Source organism: Mesoplodon mirus (assembly GCF_964341445.2).
Source record: "Mesoplodon mirus genome assembly, contig: HAP1_SCAFFOLD_1872, whole genome shotgun sequence".
In the NCBI taxonomy this organism is placed as follows: domain Eukaryota; kingdom Metazoa; phylum Chordata; class Mammalia; order Artiodactyla; family Ziphiidae; genus Mesoplodon; species Mesoplodon mirus.
The window spans coordinates 41,931-62,197 of NW_028294459.1; the positions used below are offsets into that span (position 1 = coordinate 41,931).

Here is a 20,267-nt window from a genome sequence, read left to right on the forward strand (position 1 = left end):
ATAAATTAACTATAAAATGATTGATTGATTGATTTCTAGGCAATATATAGAAATAAGACTGGAAGAACATACATGAAAATATTAACACTGATTTCTCAAGGTAGCATTTCCTCTCCTCTCTTTTTATTTTTTCTTCTCAATGTCATCTACTTATTTTTCTAAAATTAACACACATGATGTATGTCATTAAAAAAAAGGCATCTCAAATGTTCACAAGAGCAGTACCCTTGGTGGTGACGAGCCCTTGTGCTATTGGGCAGCACAGTCTAGAGGAGAAGGGACCTCATTCCAAGGTCAACGAGGAAGGGGAAACGGGGACATAAATCATCCAAATGCACTTCAGGAGGTAGAAGAGCCAAGCAGGTGCTGTCTTTGCAGATTCCTTGTACTTAGCACCAGCTCTGCATCCCCTTCCCGTCCCCAACACACACACACACACACACACACACACACACACACACACCACATTAAACAGCTATAGCACATGCCTGGGAAGACACTCTGCTTGGGAGAAACGAATGCAGAGGGCTTGGCCAGGCAGCTGACCTCGGGCAGAGGCAGAAGAGCACAACGAAAACCAGCCTCCCACTTCTCAGAAAACGATTTTGTCATCCCCATTTCACAGATGGGGAAATGGAGGCCAAATAAGTTACAATAAAAGAAAGCTCTGGGATGGGACCCTGGTCTGTCTGATCCCAAAGCTCGTGCAGTGCCTTTCACCAGCTCCAAACTGGGTATGGTACTACGTACCAGGTATTACTTACTGTGCCTTTTCCTTGGAACCTCAAGATCTGTTCTCACCCCAGCCCCATGCAGACCTAGCTATCGGGTAGCCTCTGGGAATCTCTGAGTTGCCACCTGAGATGAAAGCTTTGAGGTTTTACCTTGACTCACAGAAACAGGCACATCATGCAAATACTGAGAAATCTTATCCTATAGAGGCAGGATTCTCAAGTTAGCATTGAAGGCAAGATTTGCAAAGAGTCAAAGTTACATGTAAAAAGCTCTTTGCTTGCCTACCACGTTCATCTTCCATAGAGACATTCCACACACTAAAGTCTAAGGAAGGAATGAGCGTCTGCGTGTTTGCATCTGGATCTTCAGACGTTCTGCTGTGAAGACAGTTATGAGAACCAGCGGTGCTGGGACCACGATGCAGCCGTGTGGTCATCCTTGCTCACAGAGAGATCGTATTCTGTTTAATGTTAAACTTTGCAATGGCAGTATATGCTCATAGGTGGGTTTGTTGCTGGGATTAAACAAACTCATTTATAATAGGGCTTAGAAAATGTTTGCTGGATTTGAAAATCTATTATGCTTATTCTGAGCCACATACACGCTGTCCTTTGAAAGGCTTCAGAGAAGTTGGCCACCTGCCCAGCAGCTACCCTCCCTCTGTCCTTGGGCACTGGCCTCATCTCACCACCATGTGTCATGTGACTCCACTGTGTCTGCTTTTCGCAGCTACAATTTGCTGATGACCCGACACTCACTCTGGAGCTGAGGGCTTCGAGCTGGTGATCCTTTTCTTTGTTCTCACTTTTCAGTTGATTCACCTCCTGTTGTAGTTGTTGAACTTGACCATCCTTTACTAACACGTCTCTTTGCAAAGATGACACCATCTCTGTAAAAGAACCAAACCAAACCAAAACCAAAGACTCATGGAGGTGAAAGAGGCAGGAAGGATTATTGGCAACACCATGGCTGTCAGCCAACGTTTGGACAAGACTTTCCAAGCCCGGGCCACCACCGGTGCCCTCCTAGGACTGGGGAGGCTTTTTCCAAGGGTCCCAGAGCAGGAATGGGAATGAGAGCAAAGTCCACGGAACAGGGTTTGAGGCTTCAGTGAGAATGAGGGGCAGTCAGCACCAGCGAGAGGAGAAGCCTTTGGGGGCCCCTTGTGGGCACAGGCCAGGCAAAGCTGGGAGGAGAGGCCACACCATGGACCTGGGGAACAAAGTCCCAGCACAGGGAAGTTCTAGGAATTCTTCTCCAGAGGCCAGGAGACGGGCGTGTGCCAGAGGGCACTGCTGGACACTATTGATGGGGTGGTTGGTTTCACAGTCCTCTGAGTTTGGAACCCTCTCTACCACTTATTAGCTTGGTGGTCTTGGACAAGCTATTTCACCTCCCACTGTCTGTCCCACACAGAGTTATTGTAAGGGTCAAATGATGCGATATGTCCCAAGAACACAAAGTAGCTAAATTATGTTTGTTACAGGGCGCCTATTATTTTTCTCGGCAGCCAGCTTCCAAAATGGGTCCAATGATCCCTACCACCTATAATTCATTCCTTGTGTAGCCCCTCCCAACCTGAATAGGGCTGCCATGGGTAACCAATATGATACTGTGGAAATGACGGACTGTTTCCTCTCAGGCTGGGTCATAAAACACACTGTGACCTCCTCTTTGCTCTCTCTCGAATTACTCACTCTGGGGGAAGCCAACTGCTGTGTTGAGGAAACTCAAGCAGCCCTAGAGAGAAGCATGTGTGCTCGGGGACTAAGGCCTCCGGCCAATAGCCACATGAGCAGCCATTCTGAAGGGGGATCCTCCGGCTCCCCCCGAGGCTTTAGATGACATGACTGATGCCCCAGCCGACATCTTTTTTTTTTTTTTTTTTTTTCTTTTTGCTGTATGCGGGCCTCTCACTGTTGTGGCCTCTCCCGTTGCGGAGCACAGGCTCCGGATGCGCAGGCCCAGCGGCCATGGCTCACGGGCCCAGCCGCTCCGCGGCATATGGGATCCTCCCAGACCGGGGCACGAACCCGTATCCCCTGCATCGGCAGGCGGACTCTCAACCACTGCGCCACCAGGGAGGCCCCCCAGCCGACATCTTGACTGCAACTCATGAGAACTAAGTCACCCCCCGCTCAAATTCCTGAACTACAGATACTGGGTGAGATCATAAATATTAGTTGGGGATTTATCCATTACATTTTGGGGTAACTTGTTATGCAGCAATAGATAACTACTCCATTACTGTAGTATCATTTTTTTAAAACATCTTTATTGGAGTATAATTGCTTTACAATGGTGTGTTAGTTTCTGCTTTATAACCAAGTGAATCAGTTATGCATATACATATCTCCCCATATCTCTTCCCTCTTGCATTGTAGTATCATTTTGAATAAAAGTGGGAAGAAGGGTGCATAAATGCAGTGGTATTGGGTTATCTCCTACGATTCTTTTCTTAAAAGAACATCAGGCCCAGTTTTAGTGGTAGGTTTCAATCAAGAATGTCTATGAAATAAAGCACAAAATGCTCCAGAATTTCATTTTAAAAATGAGCTTTGCCTCCAGGACACAGTTCAGTTACTTGGAAATCCCTCTGGGGCTTGCCACACTTTGAGTGGGTCCAGCCCATCTCAAGCATTATCCCAACCCAGGCCTGTCCGACTCCCTGATCGGAGAAGGTGGGATCTGAGACAGGCTTGATGCTTGGATGAGGTTTCACTGGCCGACATACGGGAGGAAGGTGAGGACCAGCGAGTTCATCCTTCCATTCCTGGTGCCCAGAACAGCACCTAGCCTGGGGGAGGTGCTCAGAAAATATCTGAGGACATCCCAAGTGAGGGAGGAGAATAAGCAGAGACCTGGGGGCAGCAGGGGGTGGGGCTGGGTGTGATTAAGTTGCAGAGTGAGGCAGAAGAAAAGCACAGATTCATACAGAGATGGGGATTCACGTGCGACTCAATGCTGTGCCTGGCTTCTACAGCTGTGGGCATGTTTCCTGCTATGCGCTGGCTGCCTTCAGAGTGATGTGCCCCTCCGAGGCTCACTGCCTCCTCCCTGTCACCTGCTTCTCTCCCTCCCCTCGTCTGTGAGTGGTCCCATCCTCTTCAGGTCTCTAGGCATGTCAGTTTCGGCTTAAAAAACTCCACTGGATTCCCAACACCCTTGGAATAAAAACCCAGACCCCCCGACCCTGCCCAGCCCCACAATCCCCTGTTCACTCCACGCAGGCTCGCTTGCCCTTGGCTTGTCCTTGCCCACCTGAATCAGGTCCTCTCTAAAAGAAGGACATAGCTGTGGAGGATACAGCATAAACTGGTTAGAATCGGCTAGGTCCAAGGGGGCATAAGATTCGACTTCCAGGGGAACTGGAGCCTCATTACAGGCTCATTGTAACACATGAGCGAAATGACACATGCACCAGCACCAGGACTGTTCCGAGGCTGACCATAAAGGTCAAAAAGTGGGTGGTGGGGCTTCCCTGGTGGCGCGGTGATTGAGAGTCCGCCTGCCGATGCAGGGGACATGGGTTCGTGTCCCGGTCCGGGAAGATCCCACATGCCGTGGAGCGGATGGGCCCGTGAGCCATGGCCACTGAGCCTGCGTGTCCAGAGCCTGTGCTCCGCAACGGGAGAGACCACAACAGCGAGAGGCCCGCGTACAGAAAAAAAAAAAAAAAAAAAAAGTGGGTGGTGGCCCAATGCCTCGAAATCCCCGCCCCTTCCCCAAAATATTAGAGTTGTCCCAATCCTCCCACTCATTAGCCTATAAAATTACCCAGCCCATAAAAACTAACTGCCCCATATTTGGGGGCCTCTAGCCTTCTGAGATGGCCCACACTCTGTCTGTGGAGTGTGTTTCTCTCTAAATAAATCCACTTCTTACTTTGTCTCTCACTGAATTCTTTCTGCGATGAGACATAAAGAACCTGAGCTTTATTAAGTCCCGAGACCAGATGCGTGATCTCGATTAAAAGATAGTGGGTTCTGAGTGGGTTCGAGTCCCAGCCCACGGGTTCAAGTCCCACCTGAGTTCCATGGTTGCACACCCACTAAGCTGGTCCCCCTTGGCCTCCCCCCTTGAAGCGCTGGCCACCACAACACACAGTTTATTTTCTCCACAGCAGCACTGCTCTCTGAAGTGGGCTTGTTTATTCATCCCTTTACTTTTATTGTCTGTCACCCCCTCCCAAATCTGCGAGTACAGGAATCTGACTGTCTTGCTTGGCTCTCCCTCCCCGGAGCCTGGAACGGGGCCTGACACCTAGTAGGAGCTCAAGAAACATGTGGAAGCAATGAAGGAATCCAGGGAATCAAAGCTCAGCCACAGCTGTGCGTTGGCTGCCCCTCTCCCAACCCAAGCCCTTTATCAGGGAACCACCTCTGATCAAATTAGAAAATGGTTTCCCTTGGGCCCAGGTGCACTCGGCTGAAATGGGTGAGACCATGGGTGCCTTAAAGGAGTGACCCCAGTTTGTCCACGCTCTAGTTTGCACTCAGGCTGCTTTGTGGAACCACCCAAGCCACAAGGCGACCTGTGTTCTCCCTGGTGGGGCCAGTGCTCAGGAGACCTTGTAGCCAAGAGATACCATTCTCTCAAATATTTACCAGGCCCTGCCCTCGGAACTGGGTGGCAAGAAACCTCCACTGAGGGAGACCTCTAATGCACCGACACGGGTGATCCCTGAGGCTGCACCCATGTCACGGGCACAGGTGCGCTGGTTGACTGGTGATGTCTGCAGCGGGAGGGCAGAAGCTCTGGGGCCTGAATGCAGAAGGGCCTCACCTGACGTGATGGCGGCGTCCCTCCTTAAGTTCTCGGCCTTGTGCTTCAGGGAGGTGATTTCCAGGGTCTGGCTCAGCACCTGGTTGTAGCCTTGTTGTAGGGCACTGATCTGTGGAAGGAGGCAACACACAGTCAGAGGGGGCCAGCCAGGCCTGCAGGACACGCTGGTACTTCTCCAACATTGGGCAAAGAGTCGGGCTGATCTTGGATCGGGGTGTTGGGGAAACCAAGGTTTTCAGCTGTCACTAGTGGAAGGAGCAGGAGGGGCCTGTTCCTTCAGTGACCACCATGTCATCGGTCCTCAAGACACGAACCTTATCTTTGTGGCCACCCAGGGGCTCCGGTGCTGCTGTCTTCCTATGACCTGTGGGTTTTCAGCCATAAATAGACCAGCTGTTGGTTCCAGATCATCCAGCACTGACTGGATGCACAGCAAAGTTCAAGAGCCGGGAGCAGGTTATGAAATGAATTCCCTCTAATGAGAATAGAGGGTAGTTTATACCTCAGAGAACACTCCAGAGTTTACAGAGCCCATTCACACATGCTACACTGATACTCGTCACAGCGTTGCTGAAGGCTGACGTTCCCATTAATGTGCCCATTTTGCAAGGGAGCCAGGTTGAGACTCAGAGAGGCGAGGCCCCCTGCTCGGGATCACGCGGCTGGTCAGACGTGGAGTCTGATTCAAACCCAGTCTTTAGTTGCCTGGTTCCTCCTTCCCAGGTGGCTCTAGGAATGAGCGTGAGAAGTTGGAGGCTGTAAAGCATGGCATGGACTCGGGAGCCGGACTGTGGCCTTCAAGTCCTGTCTCTGCCAGTTAACGGGCTTTGTGAACACAAGGAGGACACCATATTCTGTTTCCTTTTGTTCAGTCTGCACACGGGGTGATGGTAGTCCCAACCTGATAGGATTGTTAGAAGTATTTTAATAAGTAAGCATGTGTACAAGTGCTCAGATCAAGCCTGGCACACGGCACAGGGGGAAGAGCTATTGACGGTCCTCTCCTCTGACTACCCACAGGGTGTTTTTTTTCTTTGTTTTGGGTTTATTTTGGTTTTTTTTTGCTGTACGCGGGCCTCTCACTGTTGTGGCCTCTCCCATTGTGGAGCACAGGCTCCGGTCGCGCAGGCTCAGCGACCATGGCTCAGGGGCCCAGCCACTCCGCAGCATGTGGTATCTTTCCGGACCGGGGCACGAACCCGTGTCCCCTGCATCGGCAGGTGGACTCTCAACCACTGCGTCACCAGGGAAGCCCTCACGGTGTGTTTTAGCTTCAACTTCCCTCGTCCGTCTCTGGGGAAGGTAGTTGGTAATCTTTATGTGTGCATTTGTAAGCCTTGCCAGGCTCACTTAAACGCCAGTGTGGTTGTTATTAAGAGGAAATACAGGGGCTTCCCTGGTGACGAGGTGGGTGACAGTCCGCCTGCCGATGCAGGGGACGCGGGTTCGTGACCCAGTCCGGGAAGATCCCACATGCCACGGTGCGGCTGGGTCTGTGGGCCATGGCCGCCAAGCCTGCGCATCTGGAGCCTGTGCTCCGCAATGGGAGAGGCCACAACAGTGAGAGGCATGTTTACCACACAAAAAAAAAATAATAAAAAAATAAAGGAAATACAGGAATCGTGGGTGGGAGCACCACAGGCCGGCTCTATCTATGGCTGCTGTGAGCACCCTCTAAGTCCATGGCTCAGAGCCCCCTCAAGGGCGGGCCCCCCTCCAGGGGTCTAGGTCTACACGTGGGGTGCGGAAGGCTCTCCATCAAATGCAACGTTGGTAAGGGCCCAAAAGTAGCTGCCAGGCCTCAGCCTCCACAGAGCAGGTACCCGAGAGGCCGGGAAAGAGAGCTGGGCCCAGAACCCCCTCCCTCTCGGTCTGATGTGGCCAGACTGCTTGTTCTGAGTGGCCTGGACATTCCCACCTCAAGGTGCACTGTGGGCCTTTGCCCTGTGATTTTTCAGATGTAAGGCCTCAGTACTCCCACAGGGACACGTTTATTGGGGCATAAATGTCAAGCAATCCGTAGACAGGACAAGAGCTAGCTTGTTTTTTTTTTTGTTTTTTTTTTTTGCTGTACGCGGGCTTCTCACTGTTGTGGCCTCTCCCGTTGTGGAGCACAGGCTCCGGATGCGCAGGCTCAGTGGCCATGGCCCACAGGCCCAGCCACTCTGCGGCATGTGGGATCTTCCTGAACCGGGGCACGAACCTGTGTCCCCTGCATCGGCAGGCGGACTGTCAACCACTGCACCACCAGGGAAGCCCCACTAGCTTGTTTTGATAGATCAAAACGGAAGTGACAAGGAGAAGGATGCAATTTCTTTTCTTTTTTTAAAAATAAATTTTATTTATTTATTTATTTTTGGCTGCGTTGGGTCTTTGTTGCGGTGCATAGGCTTATTGTGGCGCCTTCTCTTGTTGCAGAGCCTTGGCTCTAAGCACACGTGCTTCAGTAGTTGTGGCACGAGGGCTCAGTAGCTGTGGCGCACAGGCTTACATGCTCCATGGCATGTGGGATCTTCCCGGACCAGGGCTCGATCCCGTGTCCCCTGCACTGGCAGGCGGATTCCTAACCACTGTCTCACCAGGGAAGTCCTGGGTGCAATTTCTTTGTTCTCCTAAGGTAAGGTTGCCAGATTTAGGGGAGGAAAAAAGGATGTTCACTTAAAATAGGATTTCAGATAACGAATAATATTTTAGTGCAAATGTGTCCCATGCAATATTTGGGACACACGCTAAAACGAAATTCTAAAATTCAAATTTAACTGGGTGTCCTTACTTTATCTGGCAACCCCACCCGAAGAGAGTTCCTAAACTTCAGTCATTCATATACCACTTTCACTATTTTTCCCATGTCTCTTGGCTAGCCCCACTATAATTTCTTAGCATTTTTCGTAGAAGCAGCTCCCTTTTTAAACTTAAAAACGTGCATTAAATTAAAAATAACTGTTATAAGAGTAAATAGAGACTCAGTGTCTTAAATAAAAATAATCCCTCCAAAAGAAGAAATACAGGAATTTCCCTGTTTACCATCAGACCAGGTTGCGGGCATCACGCTAAAAAAAAAAAAAAAAAGATTGGGGGGAGGTGTTGGGCATGCCCAGGTAATGGAGTTCGGGCGTGCTGATATGGCCACCAGATGGCGCTCACAGCCTTTGGTCTTGGTTTGTGTCCTTGGAAATCTTGTCATTATTACTCTGGTAGAATTAACAGAACCGTCAAGGTCTCACAAGTTTTCTGACTCGTTTCATGCACCATCATGGTTCAGAGTCTAGGACATTTGGGGCAGTTACACTTACTTTTTCACTGGGGCACCTGAGACATTATTGGGGGGGGTCTATGCTAGAAGTTGCGGGGACACAGGCCACTCTGACCCCACTCTCCCCAAGGCTATACTTTTGCATGTTTGTGCTTTGGAAACTTTGAGTGAAAAAATTCTTTCACATCTTACTTTTCTCTGTTGGGGGGAACTACAACTTTTCCATAAAAGGTCCTTGGAACACTGAAAGTGTTTGTAAGCTCTTCTCAGCTTAATGCTTTTATTTGCACGATACCAGAGATAGAACACACAGAGACAAACTTCCAGAAGGGAAAACATACGTTCCCCTCTAAGACTCCAGTGGTTTTGACAGATTGAAAATATTTCAATCTGAGTGTCAGAGTTTTAGGATTTCGGATTGCTGGAAAACTCCAAAGAGTCTTCAAACCTCTTTGATACTTTTACTATCAAAGTAAATATCCATATTGTTTGTAATGGCATAAATTCCAAGATGTTTAATGTCTGTTAAGCTGTGTAATAAAATGGGCACTGAATCATAAGAAAGTTAAGAGTGCTAGGAGGAGTGATTGTTTCAGGATGATAATTTGGCTTCTAATTAGCACAGGCGTATAAGAGCACATGGAGGTAAGAATTTTCTAGTGATACTGTAGCAGATCGAAGATCTCTGAGAGCAAATCATTATGCACACACCTTCGGGGACCAGGGAAAACACATAAAGTAATCAGAACCATAAATCAACCTGCCATGTGGCTTATACTTCTGGTGGAATGCTCTGCAGGCAGTAGAATAGTTAAGAAACTAAAATGTCAGTGGATGAAACTCGATTTGAGTTCAAACCGATGGAGCCTCTGGTTCATATATGCCTTGCTATAAAATATTCTTCTTCAGTTATAAGTGAAGCTCCAGTGGTAGGGGAGGCAAGAGCATGATGCATCAGTGTAATTATTTCTAGATAATTTCTTTGTACAAAAACATTTTTTCCCCCAGATATCGGCAGCCACTTTAAATAAAACTCAAATTGGGACCGGCTGATATTCAAAGCTATGTGGAAATTATATAATATTCTATGTCAAATATATTTCAATTATTTAAAAAAAGGTATGTGGGGAATTCCCTGGCAGTCCAGTGGTTAGGGCTCTGTGCTTCCACTGCTGGAGGCCTGGGTTTGATCCCTGGTCAGGGAACTAAGATCCTGCAAGCCGCGTGGTATGGCCAAAAATAAAAAAGGTATGTGGGAATAATTCAGCCTCATCCATGTACCTGAAAAAGACATGTCATTTTCTCAGGAAAGCTCTGAAATGGGAGAATAACTGAAAGGAATATTTCAGCAAAATTGTGTTCAGTTCAAGAAAAAGATGCTCATTAATGTGTCAGCTACCTGTCAAGGTAGCTGTTTGCACTAATAATTCCTACAGGAGCTGTTACTTTCATTGTTTTTTCAAAACAAGGTTTGAAGGAGAGTCATTAGTTCATTTAAATATTAGAGCATGTATTTGTTGACTTGTTTTTTCTGTCTCCCTCACTAGAGCATAACAGGGGGAAGGATCATGTCTGTCTTGTTCTCTGCTGAATTCTCAGAGCCTGGAAGAGGGCATGGCACGGGATAGGCCCCCCAAAATATTTCTTTGGATTAATGGACGGATGGATGGATGGATGAATAAAGAACAAACAGACACGGTCCTAACAGAGTTCTAGAAGGTTACTGGGCCCAACCTTTGCCTTCATGGAGCTTACAGTTTCCTGCTAGAATCTCCTAGGTTCACCATACACAATCTGTGTCCTTTCTAGAGCACCATTTCTAGGATTGAAACTGTGTACCTAGAATCGGTTACAGAGGGAAAGACAGTAAACAGAGAACAAGAGAACAAGGGCCCCCAAGCAGTGACTACGTTTTTTTTTTCTCTCTCTTTTTAAAAAATGTTTATTTATTTATTTATATTTTTCTTATTAGTCACCCATTTTATACACATCAGTGTATACATGTAAATCCCAATCTCTCAATTCATCATACCACCACCCCCACCCCCTGCCGCTTTCCCCCCTTGGTGTCCATACGTTTGTTCTCTACATGTGTGTCTCCATTTCTGCTCTGCAAACTGGTTCATCTTTACCATTTTTCTAGGTTCCACATATATGCGTTAATATAGGATATTTGTTCTTCTCTTTCTGACTTACTTCACTCTGTATGGCAGTCTCTAGATGCATCCACGTCTCTACAAATGACCCAATTTTGTTCCTTTTTATGGCTGAGTAATATTCCATTGTATATATGTACCACTTCCTCTTTAACCATTCGTCCGTCGATGGGCATTTAGGTTGCTTCCATGATCTGGCTATTGTAAATAGTACTGCAATGAACATTGGGGTGCATGTGGCTTTTTGAATTATGGTTTTCTCTGGGTATATGCCCAGTAGTGGGATTGCTGGGTCCTATGGTAGTTCTATTTTTAGTTTTTTAAGGAACTTCCATACTGTTCTCCATAGTGGCTGTATCAATTTACATTCCCACCAACAGTGCAAGACGGTCCCCTTTTCTCCACACCTTCTCCAGAATTTGTTGTTTGTAGATTTTCTGATGATGCCCATTCTAACTGGTGTGAGGTGATACCTCATTGCAGTTTTGATTTGCATTTCTCTAATAATTAATGATGTTGAGCAGCTTTTCATGTGCTTCTTGGCCAGCGGTATATCTTCTTTGGAGAAACGTCTATTTAGGTATTCTGCACATTTTTGGATTGGGTTGTTTGTTTTTTTAATATTGAGCTGCATGAGCTCTTTATATATTTTGGATATTAATCATTTGTCAGTTGCTTCCTTTGCAAATATTTTCCCCCAGTCTGAGGGTTGTCTTTTCATCCTGTTTATGGTTTCCTTTGCTGTGCAAAAGCTTTGAAGTTTCATTAGGTCCCATTTGTTTATTTTTGTATTTATTTCCATTACTCTAGGAAGTGGATCAAAAAATATCTTGCTGTGATTTATGTCAAAGAGTGTTCTTCCTATGTTTTCCTCTAAGAATTTTAGAGTGTCTGGTCTTACATTTAGGTCTCTAATCCATTTTGAGTTTATTTTTGTGTATGGCGTTAGGGAGTGTTCTAATTTCATTCTTTTACATGTAGCTGTCCAGTTTTCCCAGCACCACTTATTGAAGAGACTGTCTTTTCTCCACTGTATATCCTTGACTCCTTTGTCATAGATTAGTTGACCATAGGTGTGTGGGTTTATCTCTGGGCTTTCTATTCTGTTCCACTGACCTATATTTCTGTTTTTGTGCCAGTACCATATTGTCTTGATTAGTGTGGCTTTGTAGTATAGGCTGAAGTTAGGGAGTCTGATTCCTCCAGCTCCGTTTTTTTCCCTCAAGACTGCTTTGGCTATTCGGGGTCTTTTGTGTCTCCACACAAATTTTAAGCTTTTCTGTTCTAGTTCTCTAAAAAATGCCATTGGTAATTTGATAGGGATTGCATTGAATCTGTAGATTGCTTCGGGTAGTAGAGTCATTTTCACAATATTGATGCTTCCAATCCAAGAACATGGTATATCTCTCCATCTGTTGCTATCATCTTTAATTGCTTTCATCAGTGTCTTACAGTTTTCTGCATACAGGTCTTTGTCTCCCTAGGTAGGTTTATTCCTAGGTATTGTATTTTTTGGTTGCAGTGGTACATGAGAGTGTTTCCTTAATTTCTCTTTCAGATTTTTCATCATTAGTGTATAGGAATGCAAGAGATTTCTGTGCATTCATTTTGTGTCCTGCAACTTTACCAAGTTCATTGATTAGCTCTAGTAGATTTCTGGTGGCATCTTTAAGATTCTCTCTGTAGAGTATCCTGTCATCTGCAAACAGTGACAGTTTTACTTCTTCTTTTTCAATTTGGATACCTTTTATTGCTTTTTCTTCACTGATTGCTGTGGCTAGGACTTCCAAAACTATGTTGAAGAATAGTAGTGAGAGTGGACATCCTTGTCTTGTTCCTGATCTTAGAGGAAATGCTTTCAGTTTTTCACCATTGAGAATGATGTTTGCTGTGGCTTTGTCATATATGGCCTTTACTATGGTGAAGTAGGTTCCCTCTATGCCCACTTTCTGGAGAGTTTTTATCATAAATCAGAGTTGAATTTTGTCAAAAGCTTTTTCTGCATCCATTGAGATGATCATATGGTTTTTCTTTTTCAATTTGTCAATATGGTGTATCACATTGATTGATTTGCATATATTGAAGAATCCTTGCCTCTCTGGGATAAATCCCACTTGATCATGGTGTATGATCCTTTTAATGTGTTGTTGGATTCTGTTTGCTAGTATTTTGTTGAGGATTTTTGCATTTATATTCATCAGTGATATTGGTCTGTAATTTTCTTTTTTTGTAGTATCTTTGTCTGGTTTTGGTATCAGGGTGATGGTGGCCTCAGAGAATGAGTTTGGGAGTGTTCCTTCCTCTGCAATTTTTTGGAAGAGTTTGAGAAAGATGGGTGTTAGCTCGTCTCTAAATGTTTGATAGCATTCACCTGTGAAGCCTTCTGGTCCTGGACTTCTGTTTGTTGGAAGATTTTTAATCACAGTTTCAATTTCATTACTTGTGATTGGTCTGTTCATATTTTCTATTTCTTCCTGGTTCAGACTTGAAAGGTTATAACTTTCTAAGAATTTGTTCATGTCTTCCAGGTTGTCCATTTTATTGGCATAGAGTTGCTTGTAGTTGTCTCTTAGGATGCTTTGTATTTCTGCGGTGTCTGTTGTAACTTCTTTTTCCTTTCTAATTTTATTGATTTGAGTCCTCTCCCTCTTTTTCTTGATGAGTCTGGCTAATGGTTTATCAATTTTGTTTAACTCCTCAAAGAACCAGCTTTTAGTTTTATTGATCTTTGCTATTGTTTTCTTTGTTTCTATTTCATTTATTTCTGCTCTGATCTTTATGATTTCTTTCCTTCTGCTCACTTTGGGTTTTGTTTGTTCTTCTTTCTCTAGTTCCTTTAGGTGTAATGTTAGATTGTTTATTTGAGATTTTTCTTGTTTCTTGAGGTAGGCTTGTATAGCTATGAACTTCCCTCTTAGAACTATGGGATGCTTTTGCTGCATCCCATAGGTTTTGGATAGTCGTGTTTTCATTGTCATTTGTCTCAAGGTATTTTTTGATTTCCTCTTTGATTTCTTCAGTGATCTCTTGGTTATTTAGTAACATACTGTTTAGCCTCTATGTGTTTGTTTTTTTTACAGGTTTTTCCCTGTAATTCATTTCTAATCTCATAGCGTTGTGGTCAGAAAAGATGCTTGATATGATTTTAATTTTCTTAAATTTCCTGAGGCTTGATTTGTGACCCAAAACGTGATCTATCCTGGAAAATGTTCCGTGCGCACTTGAGAAGAAAGTGCAATCTGCTGTTTTTGGACGGAATGTCCTACAAATACCAATTAAATCTATCTGGTCTATTTTGTCATTTAAAGCTTGTGTTTCCTTATTAATTTTCTCTTTGGATGATCTGTCCATTGGTGTAAGTGAGGTGTTCAAGTCCCCCAGTATTATTGTGTTACTGTTGATTTCCTCTTTTAGAGCTGTTAGCGATTGCCTTTTGTATTGAGGTGTTCCTATGTTGGGTGCATATATATTTATAATTGTTATATCTTCCTCTTGGATTGATCCCTTGATCATTACGTAGTGTCCTTCCTTGTCTCTTGTAACATTCTTTATTTTAAAGTGTATTTTACCTGATATGAGTATTGCTACTCCAGCTTTCCTTTGATTTGCATTTGCATGGAATATCTTTTTCCATCCCCTCACTTTCAGTCTGTATGTGTCCCTAGGTCTGAAGTGGGTCGCCTGGAGACAGCATATAGATGGGTCTTGTTTTTGTATCCTTTCAGCAACCCTGTGTCTTTTGGTTGGAGCATTTGATCCATTCACGTTTAAGGTAATTATCGATATGTATGTTCCTATGACCATTTTCTTAATTGTTTTGGGTTTCCCACTTAGAGAAGTTCCTTTAACATTTGTTGTAGAGCTGGTTTGGTGGTGCTCAATTCTCTTAGCTTTTGCTTGTCTGTCAAGCTTTTGATTTCTCCATCGAATCTCAATGAGATCCTTGCTGGGTAGAGTAATCTTGGTTGTAGTTTCTTCCCTTTCATCACTTTAAGTATATCATGCCACTCCCTTCTGGTTGGTAGAGTTTCTGCTGAGAAATCAGCTGTTAACCTTCTGGGAGTTCCCTTGTATGTTATTTGTCATTTTTCCCTTGCTGCTGTCAATAATTTTTCTTTAATTTTTGCCAAGTTGATTACTATGTGTCTCGGTGTGTTTCTCCTTGGGTTTCTCCTGTATGGGACTCTCTGTGCTTCCTGGACTTGGGTGGCTATTTCCTTTCCGATGTTAGGGAAGTTTTTTTTTTTTTTTTTTTTTTTTTAATTTATTTTTGCTGTGTTGGGTCTTCGTTTCTGTGCGAGGGCTTCTCCTAGTTGTGGCAAGCGGGGACCACTCTTCATCGCGGTGCGCGGGCCTCTCAATATCGCGGCCTCTCTTGTTGCGGAGCACAGGCTCCAGACGCGCAGGCTCAGTAGTTGTGGCTCACGGGCCTAGTTGCTCCGCGGCATGCGGGATCTTCCCAGACCAGGGCTCGAACCCGTGTCCCCTGCATTGGCAGGCAGACTCCCAACCACTGCGCCACCAGGGAAGCCCCGGGAAGTTTTTGACTATAATCTCTTCAATATCTTCTCGGGTCCTTTCTCTCTCTCTTCTCCTTCTGGGACCCGTATAATGTGAACGTTGTTGTGTTTAATGTTGTCCCAGAGGTCTCTTAAGCTGTCTTCATTTCTTTTCATTCTTTTTTCTTTATTCTGTTCCGCAGCAGGTGAATTCCACCATTCTGTCTTCCAGGTCACTTATCCGTTCTTTTGCCTCAGTTATTCTATTGATTCCTTCTAGTGTGTTTTTTTTTTTCAGTTATTGTATTGTTCATCTCTGTTTGTTTGTTCTTGAATTCTTCTAGATCTTTGTTAAACATTTCTTGCATCCTCTCGATCTTTGCCTCCATTCTTTTTCTGAGGTCCAGGATCATCTTCACTATCATTATTCTGAATTCTTTTTCTGGAAGGTTGCCTATCTCCATTTCATTTAGTTGTTTTCTGGGGTTTTACCTTGTTCCTTCATCTGTTACATAGCCCTCTGCCTTTTCATTTTTTCTGTCTTTCTGTGAATATTGTTTTTGTTCCACAAGCTGCAGGATTGTAGTTCTTCTTGTTGCTGCTGTCTGCCCTCTGGTGGATGAGGCTATCTAAGAGGCTTGTGGAAGTTTCCTGATAGGAGGGACTGGTGGTGGGTAGAGCTGGCTGTGGCATTGGTAGGCAGAGCTCAGTAAAACTTTAATCTGCTTGTCTGCTGATGGGTGGGTCTGGGTTCCCTCTCTGTTAGTTGTTTGGCCTGAAGTGACCCAACACTGGAGCCTACCTGGGCTCTATGTTGGGGCTAATGGCAGACTCTGTGAGGGCTCATGCCAAGGAATACTTCCCAGAACTTCTGCTGCCAGTGTCCTTGTCCCTTGGTGAGCCACAGCTGCCCCCCGCCTCTGCAGGAGACCCACCAACACTAGCAGGAAGGTCTGGTTCAGTCTCCTATGGGGGTCACTGCTCCTTCCCCTGGGTCCCAATGCACATACTACTTTGTGTGTGCCCTCCAAGAGTGGAATCGCTCTTTCCCCCAGTCCTGCCAAAGTCCTGCAATCAAATCCCACTAGCCTTCAAAGTCTGAGTCTCTAGGAATTCCTCCTCCCATTGCTGGACCCCCAGGTTGGGAAGCCCGACGTGGGGCTCAGAACCTTCACTCCAATGGGTGGACTTCTGTGGTATAAGTGTTCTCCAGTTTGTGAGTCACCCACCCAGCAGTGATGGGATTTGATTTTATTGGGATTGCGCCCCTCCTACTGTCTCTTTGCGCCTTCTCCTTTGTCTTTGCATGTGGGGTATCTTTTTTGGTGAGTTCCAGTGTCTTCCTGTCGATGATTGTTCAGCAGTTAGTTGTGATTCCAGTGTTCTCGAAAGAGGGAGTGACAGCATGTCCTTCTACTCCGTCATGTTGAACCAAATCTGACTACGGTTTTAAGCAGAATTATGCACTGAGGCCAAAATTCATCAATGACCAATTGCTTTTTTATCAACGTTGTTGAGATATAATTTATGTACAAGATCAGTGGCCAATTTTAAAGTAGTCCTTTAAAACTTAAAAAAAAATTTTTTTTCTTTTGGATTTAGTTTCAGGAGGAAGGAAGTTGACTGGTAAACCCAGACATTCTGGGTGGAGAATTTTTGGTGAAATTCCCTATAAATGAACCAGCAGCTGCCTTCAGGGTTTGATAAAGGCCTCAGTGTTTGGAACACTGTGGGGTTCCTTCTCCCCATCTCCAGCTCTTTCTGGCTGGGTCCGGGTGGGTGTGAGAAGTGGTCACTGAAGCGACAGGAGTTGGGTGGAAATGCAAAGTGGGTGTGAAAGCATGAGGTGTACAAGGTGGCAGAGCTGAGCCCAAATCACATCACTGTCTCTCACTTGCTGTGCAAGCTGTAACAAGCTCCTGGGCATCTCTGAGCGTGCCTCAGTCTCCTCATCTGTAGAATGGCATGTGTCAGAAGACTGAGGTTTAAATAGCTAATGAGGGGACTTCCCTCATGGTGCAGTGGTTAAGAATCCCCCTGCCAATGCTGGGGACAGGAGTTCGAGCCCTGGTCCAGGAAGATCCCACATGCTGTGGAGAAACTATGCCCGTGGGCCACAACTACTGAGCCTGCACTCTAGAGTCCGCGAGCCACAGCTACTGAAGTCCTCATGCTGCAACTACTGAAGCCCACGTGCCTAGAGCCCATGCTCTGCAGCAAGAGAAGCCACTGAAATGAGAAGCCCATGCACCGCAGTGAAGAGTAGCCCCTACTCACTGCAACTAGAGAAAGCCCGTGCACAGCAACGAAGACCCAATGCAGCCATAAATAAATAAAATAAATAAATTAAATAAATAAATAAATAAATAAGCTAATGCACCCAAAGCACCTGCACCGGGGCCTGAACATGGTAGGCACTTAATCAAATCTAATATTGTTCTTACAAGGCTAGAAACTTGCCAACCCTCCACTCCCTGGATCTGCACTCTTCACCATGCTGTGCTCACTGCCCATTTCTAACTACCCGGGTGGCTCCCCCCAGGCTCTACCTGAGAGCTGTCACCCTGTGTTGTGACCGCAAGGCCCCGACCCACTTGTCTCTGAGCCCTACCTGGTTTTTCAAGCTCTGGATCTCTCTCTGTTGGGCATCGTCCTCTTCATGCAGAACCTGAAACTTGGGCGGGATCACCCTCTCCTTCTGCCTGGAGGCAGCTGTTTCCAACAGCTTCTGGCTCAGGTTGGCCAACTGGTTCTGCAGGCTTGCTATCACGGTGTCTTTGTATTTAGATTCAAGTTCAAAATCGGAGAGACGGCTGACTTCTTTTCCCAGCAGCAGAATTATTTCATCCTGGGTGGAGGACAGATGGGAAATTTACTAGGTGTGGGTCTGGGTGTAAGGCTGAGCCCATTTAAAGAAAGACAGGAAAAATATGGTATCATTCTTTGGGAAGGTGAGGGCAGGCAGGGAGGGAAAAAGCAGACTTTCAAGGCTATCTCTGTCACTTCGAAAATCTCATAGAGACAAGAATTGGGTTAAAATGAGGTAATTGTATATAGACTCCTGTAATGGATGTCTATACCTCACAGGTACGGAAACTTTCCTCTCCCCGAGAATTAGACTTTCATATTAAGAACAACCATCCCACTTGGGAACTTTTGTTGCTAGAAAGTTTACTTAGAGTGTTTTCATTTATAATATTCAGCCTAGCACACTGGGGACCTAGGAAAGGTACTTAGGAAAACAACATTCTGTTTGACCACATTCTGCCTATAATGAGGGTTATTTGTTTTAACTTAAAACATTCTTAACTATTTGTTTTCCCTTTCCTCTGTTCTAATATTTCCTGCCTCTTTTGGGTATTCATGTATGAATTTTTTCCAGGTAACTCAATCTGGAAAGTAAATGAGACAGGAGTACTGATTTATTTGCATGGGCTCATGTAAACTTTCGGCTGGAAAAACAAAATTGCTGGTAGACTGTACCCACAGGTATAATTAACCCTGTCCTCCATCTCTCCAGTGATAAAGCTCTGCAGCCAAAGAATTGGTTAGGTTTTCCAAAAAAGGAAAAAAAAAAATCCCCCAAACTTCTCACCAGACGTTATCAATAAAATGTCAGAAAAACTGAAGAAGAAGAAGAAGAAGAAAAAATTCCCCAGAGGCCTTTTCCAAAGCAGTCATGGGAGGAGGTAAACGGGCAATTTCTGGGCCAGCTCATTCCCAGGAGAGCCGTCCAGTCAGCCTCACGACCTGCTAGCTACGTGACCTGGGGAAGGACAGGGTCTTGCTCATGAGAAAGCCTGTCTGACATTGCCAGCTGCTGCCAGGGGCCTTCCTTTGGGTCCTTGTGAAAGTTGGTGGCAAAACTTCAAGAGAGAGCATCAGACATATTCCCTACTCCTGGGCAGTTTCCCCTGTTTCACCCTGTTATGATCAGCCAGGTGCTTATTCATTTTTCATGCAACAAACATTCATCGGGCAGCAACTAAGTGCCAGGCCCCGTGCCAGTGCTGGAATATAAGAAGTTTGCAGAGGGCAGTGGACAGCTGTGGGTTCTGCTTTCCTGCTGAGGGTCCCCTTGCCCTTCTGCACGGAGCGTTCCTCCTTCCATGGGGTCTGGGTAGGATTGTCAGTCATGTGCCCTGCTCCTTCCTGTCCCACCTCCCCATGTGCATGTGGCCCAAGCTGGTCAATCAGAGATTTCACACATCGATTACAGAGGGAGAGGATCTTGCCTTCTTTTGGATCATGTAGGCTTGTTTGCCTGAGTTTGTCTTTTCTAACACACAAAGCCAGCCTTATGAAGAAAGCCAGACAGTGAGGGAAACAGAGGGGAGAAGTTGGTAGTGGGGAGGTGTTCTTATGACATTATTCAAGCTCCTGGATCTAGCCATACCTGAAGCTAGTGGCCCTTTAAATTTTCCAATAAGATGAGCTAATCAATGCTCCCCCTCAAGCTAATTTGTTTATTGTCACTTGAAGGAGTCCTGGCAAGTCAGGGTATAAACGACTTATAAAGAGAAAGAATTATTTCTATTATAAATAGAAAAAATGATAAATGGCTTATAAAAATTTTCTATAAATAGAAAAAATTATAGTGGTTGCACTATATTTCCAAGTTAAAATTGAGGCAGGTTGAAAAATGGCTACAAATACTTTGCAGTTTTGCCATCCAGTCTATTTCCCCACCCTCTAGTCTGGGCTGGCCCCGTGACTAGCTTTAACCAACGGAAGGGAGTGGAAGTGATGCTGCATGATCTCCAGGCAAGTTCTTACAGGTTGTGCAGCTTTTGCTCTGGCCCCCTGGGAACCCCGAGACCACCGTGCTGTGATGAAAAA

General features: G+C 45.5%; 1 protein-coding gene across 1 annotated transcript; it reads right to left on the minus strand.

The window, feature by feature from the left end:
• Nucleotides 1-1,540: 1,540 nt before the first annotated feature.
• Nucleotides 1,541-18,203, minus strand: LOC309798134 (forkhead-associated domain-containing protein 1-like; the record flags this gene model as incomplete). Its single annotated transcript, XM_082646429.1, has 3 exons — nt 1,541-1,624; nt 5,521-5,629; nt 18,040-18,203. Coding segments are annotated over 3 exons (357 nt in total), but the record flags the coding sequence as incomplete, so codon positions are not given.
• Nucleotides 18,204-20,267: the final 2,064 nt, after the last annotated feature.